The sequence below is a fragment of the Coptis chinensis genome, chromosome 9 (genome assembly GCF_015680905.1).
Source record: "Coptis chinensis isolate HL-2020 chromosome 9, ASM1568090v1, whole genome shotgun sequence".
Classification (NCBI taxonomy): Eukaryota; Viridiplantae; Streptophyta; class Magnoliopsida; order Ranunculales; family Ranunculaceae; genus Coptis; species Coptis chinensis.
In genome coordinates, this window is record NC_141464.1 from 75984128 (window position 1) to 75987419 (window position 3292).

Below are 3292 nucleotides of genomic sequence, written 5' to 3' on the forward strand. Positions count from 1 at the left end.
CTACACATCCACAACCGGATCATTTTGACGCCTTTATGCAAACCCAACAATAGATTTTACAAGTCATCCAACTTTCCTTACAGCAGTTAGCCCAAGAGAAAGTACAACCCAAAGGTATGTTTCCAGGTCAAGCGATACCTAATCCTAAAACAACAAACACAGCCTTTGAGGTAAACGGTAATACTAATAAGGAAAATGCAAACGTAGGTGAGTTAAATGTCATCACTACTCTCCGTTCTGGCAGAGTGGTTGATAACTAGGGCAGGGAACGGGTCGGGTTCGGGTCGGATAGGGGTATATCCGAATCCGAATCTGAATAATTTCACTCTATCCGAATTCGAACCTGAACCCGATTAAGGTTTGGATAATCATACCGAATCCGAATTTGAATCCGATTATTAAACCCGAACCCGAATTCGAAACCCGATTAAACCTATTTTCTCAACTGGTATAATAAATAATAACTTTTAATCAAATAATATCTAAGGAAGAAGTGTGCCATATCCTCCACCTGTTAATGTTATGGTTGCAGGCTTACAGCAACCCAAAACACAACCACACATTTCAAACTTGAATTTGGAAAAATGTACAACACTACAACAATATCTATGTAGGAAAAAAGAAAAAAGTAATAGTCCAACAGGCAACTCGTAGCTAACTAGCTATCTTGACTTTGAACTTTTGAAGTTTTGAACTGCTGAGATGGCCGGGTTCCATACTTCCATCAATCCATGAAAAAATTGTCTGTCATAACTCAATAACTCATAAGAAGGGACATCATATATACTGCAGAAGAGACTCAGAGTCCAGCTAACAAGCAAAATCTCTTCACAATTTAAAAAATGACAAGTGAGAATCCTCTTCACAAAATATCTTCACAAAATATCCACATGGCATATACACCTGCAAATAGAAAAAAACCAAATTAGCTAACTGTACAGAGTTCCAACTTTATGTGAACATACCTTATGTTTATGTAAAGATTGGGAAATGACAAAAACAAATGTACATACCCCAAAATTGTTTCCAGCATCATCTAAAGAAGTTACTCAAGTGGGCACTTGGTCAATTCCCTATGCAAAACAAAAAACAAAATAAAAAAATGAATGACCATACTGGATTTTAAAGTTCAAATGAAAAAACATAATGAGTGTGTCAACATACCCAACACAAGAAGATTCAGAACCAAATCCACAAAGTAGTGTGTCTTGATCTATCAACCAGAGATAATAAATATGTTAGAAGCAATAAAAAATTTATAACTGGCACCATTATTATAATTTGGGAGGACCAGGGGGTGGTTTGTTTACCTTTCCTTCCTTCTTTGAGCCAACTTTGTGTACAAATCAACATTTGCACCGTTTCAGGGTACAAAGAACTCCTATACTTAGTAATAACTCTGCCTCCAGTGCTAAATGCCGATTCAGATGGAACTGTTGATACCGGAATCCCAAGAACATCATGAGCCATAGCTGACAAGATTGGATACTTTGCTTCATTCACTTTCCACCAAGATAATATGTCAAATGTCGGGGAACGAGGCAAAATAGGCTCCTCCAAGTACAAGTCTATATCTCTCTTCGTGCCTTGGGGGGTCGAAGTTTCCTGAACAAATTGGTCAAATCCACTGCCCATGTTTATGATATTAGATCCCACATTCGTAGCCATATTTTGAGAAGAATCTAATGGCACTTGTGATGCATACTCATTATACAAACTTTCGAAAGCTTCTTCAACCTTCTTAACTTTGTCAGCCGAACCATCTCCATAAACCTTTGGAAAAAAAATATGCCACTAGTTTTAATTTGAATTGTGGATCCAAAATGGCAGCAACAGCTAAAGCATAGTGACAAGTGCTCCAATATTTGTCAAACTTAAGTTGCATAACATTTGCCATTGTGCGGATATACTCTTTTGGACTATAAACCCACTCCATTAGTGCAATGTGAATTTCACACACATGAAGGAAAAAAATGTTTGTTGTTGGATATAGAGAACCTAAATAACAATATAAGTTTAATTATATCAATACAAGTAAAGCATATGAGAACATCCTAAAACAAAGATGCAATAATTAAACACATGCATACCTGAAAAAGCCTTAGTCGAGTCATTAAATTTCTTCAAACAAGCAGCCACATCATATGCCATATCCCATTCTGCCTTTGTTGGAGCAAGCTTATAATCCCGGTCACGATCGTGCAAGCGTGTAAATGCATTCTTGTACATCAAAGCAACTTCAATCATGTCATAGGTCGAGTTCCATCTAGTGGGACAATCAAGAATTAAGCCTTTCCCACAAATTATCTGAACTTGTTTAACAACCTCATCGAAAAGCTTTTGTTTCTTTTGGGATTTCGTAACAAATTTCACACTGTCTCTAACCTTCATGAGCACATCACCAAGGGCATTCAACCCATCTTGAACAATCAAATTGAGAATGTGAGCAAAGACAACTAATATGAAACAACTTCCCATTGCCTAAAAGCAAATCTATCATCATCAATTCAAACAAATGGTTTTCGACATTCGATCATTCGTTGTACAATTGTCTAATGCCATTGCAAATAGTTTTCCATCAATGTTCCATTCTATTAAACATGCCATAATAGCTTCCGAAAAGACGATCTGCGCCGTGTGAGGCACATCTACCTTCACAAAGTTTAGTATCATCTTATGCAACTTCCGGTCTTTATCAATATAATGAGCGTCAAGGACATATACCCTAGATTTTGACAAGAGGTCCACAAATCTGAAGTAATACTGATTCTATCGCCAACATTTTCTAGTTTTATCGTGACATCTTGAGTTTTTCTCCTTTATACACCTCCATACAATAAGATGCAATGGTCTTAGCACAATTTACTCTAAATAAAGGTTGGAGATTACTCACAAATAACCGAAAAGCCATCATAATCAACAAAACAAATGGCAATTCATGAATGATCAAGAAGCGCATGCAAGATCCAAATCTACTTCTTTCTTGGTCAAATTTAAAAGTCTCAACCGTAAAATTCGACCCATCATTTTCTTCTTTCACAATCGACAAGTTGTTGTCGTATGTCGGTTTCTTTCTTTTTGACAATTCTTTAAATGATTTTTCGGATGAGTTGTTCCAATCGGTGCTTCTCCCATCCATCTTTGTCTTTACGGTGTTTACAAATCGCGTCCATCGCTTTTGTTTCTTTTCGGTACCCTATCAAAGTCTAACCAAACTTTTGACGTTAACTTTCTCTGTCTTTTCGGAGTGGCTTGATCATTCAAAACCACCACCCCATCGTCAAGATCACCA

At 37.0% G+C, this 3292-nt stretch overlaps 1 protein-coding gene across 1 annotated transcript; it reads right to left on the reverse strand.

Moving 5' to 3' along the window:
* Positions 1-503: 503 nt before the first annotated feature.
* Positions 504-2440, reverse strand: LOC147478125 (zinc finger BED domain-containing protein RICESLEEPER 1-like). Its single transcript, XM_086584144.1, has 5 exons — positions 2091-2440; positions 1311-1773; positions 1165-1213; positions 1014-1073; positions 504-903 (listed from the first exon to the last, which is right to left on the reverse strand). The coding sequence occupies exons 1-4, from the start codon at positions 2112-2114 to the stop codon at positions 1046-1048; spliced, it is 564 nt and encodes a 187-aa protein (XP_086440270.1). The 5' UTR covers positions 2115-2440; the 3' UTR covers positions 504-903; positions 1014-1045.
* Positions 2441-3292: the final 852 nt, after the last annotated feature.

Bases quoted from the DNA above. Each gene is read 5' to 3' on its own strand.
- LOC147478125 (XM_086584144.1), bottom strand. From the start codon at position 2,114: ATGACTCGACTAAGGCTTTTTCAG. The intron at 1,214-1,310 runs GTAAACAAACCA...TCTGGTTGATAG, and splicing joins GCTCAAAGAAGGAAGGAAAG to ATCAAGACACACTACTTTGT. The intron at 1,074-1,164 runs GTATGTTGACAC...TGTTTTGCATAG, and splicing joins TCTGAATCTTCTTGTGTTGG to GGAATTGACCAAGTGCCCAC.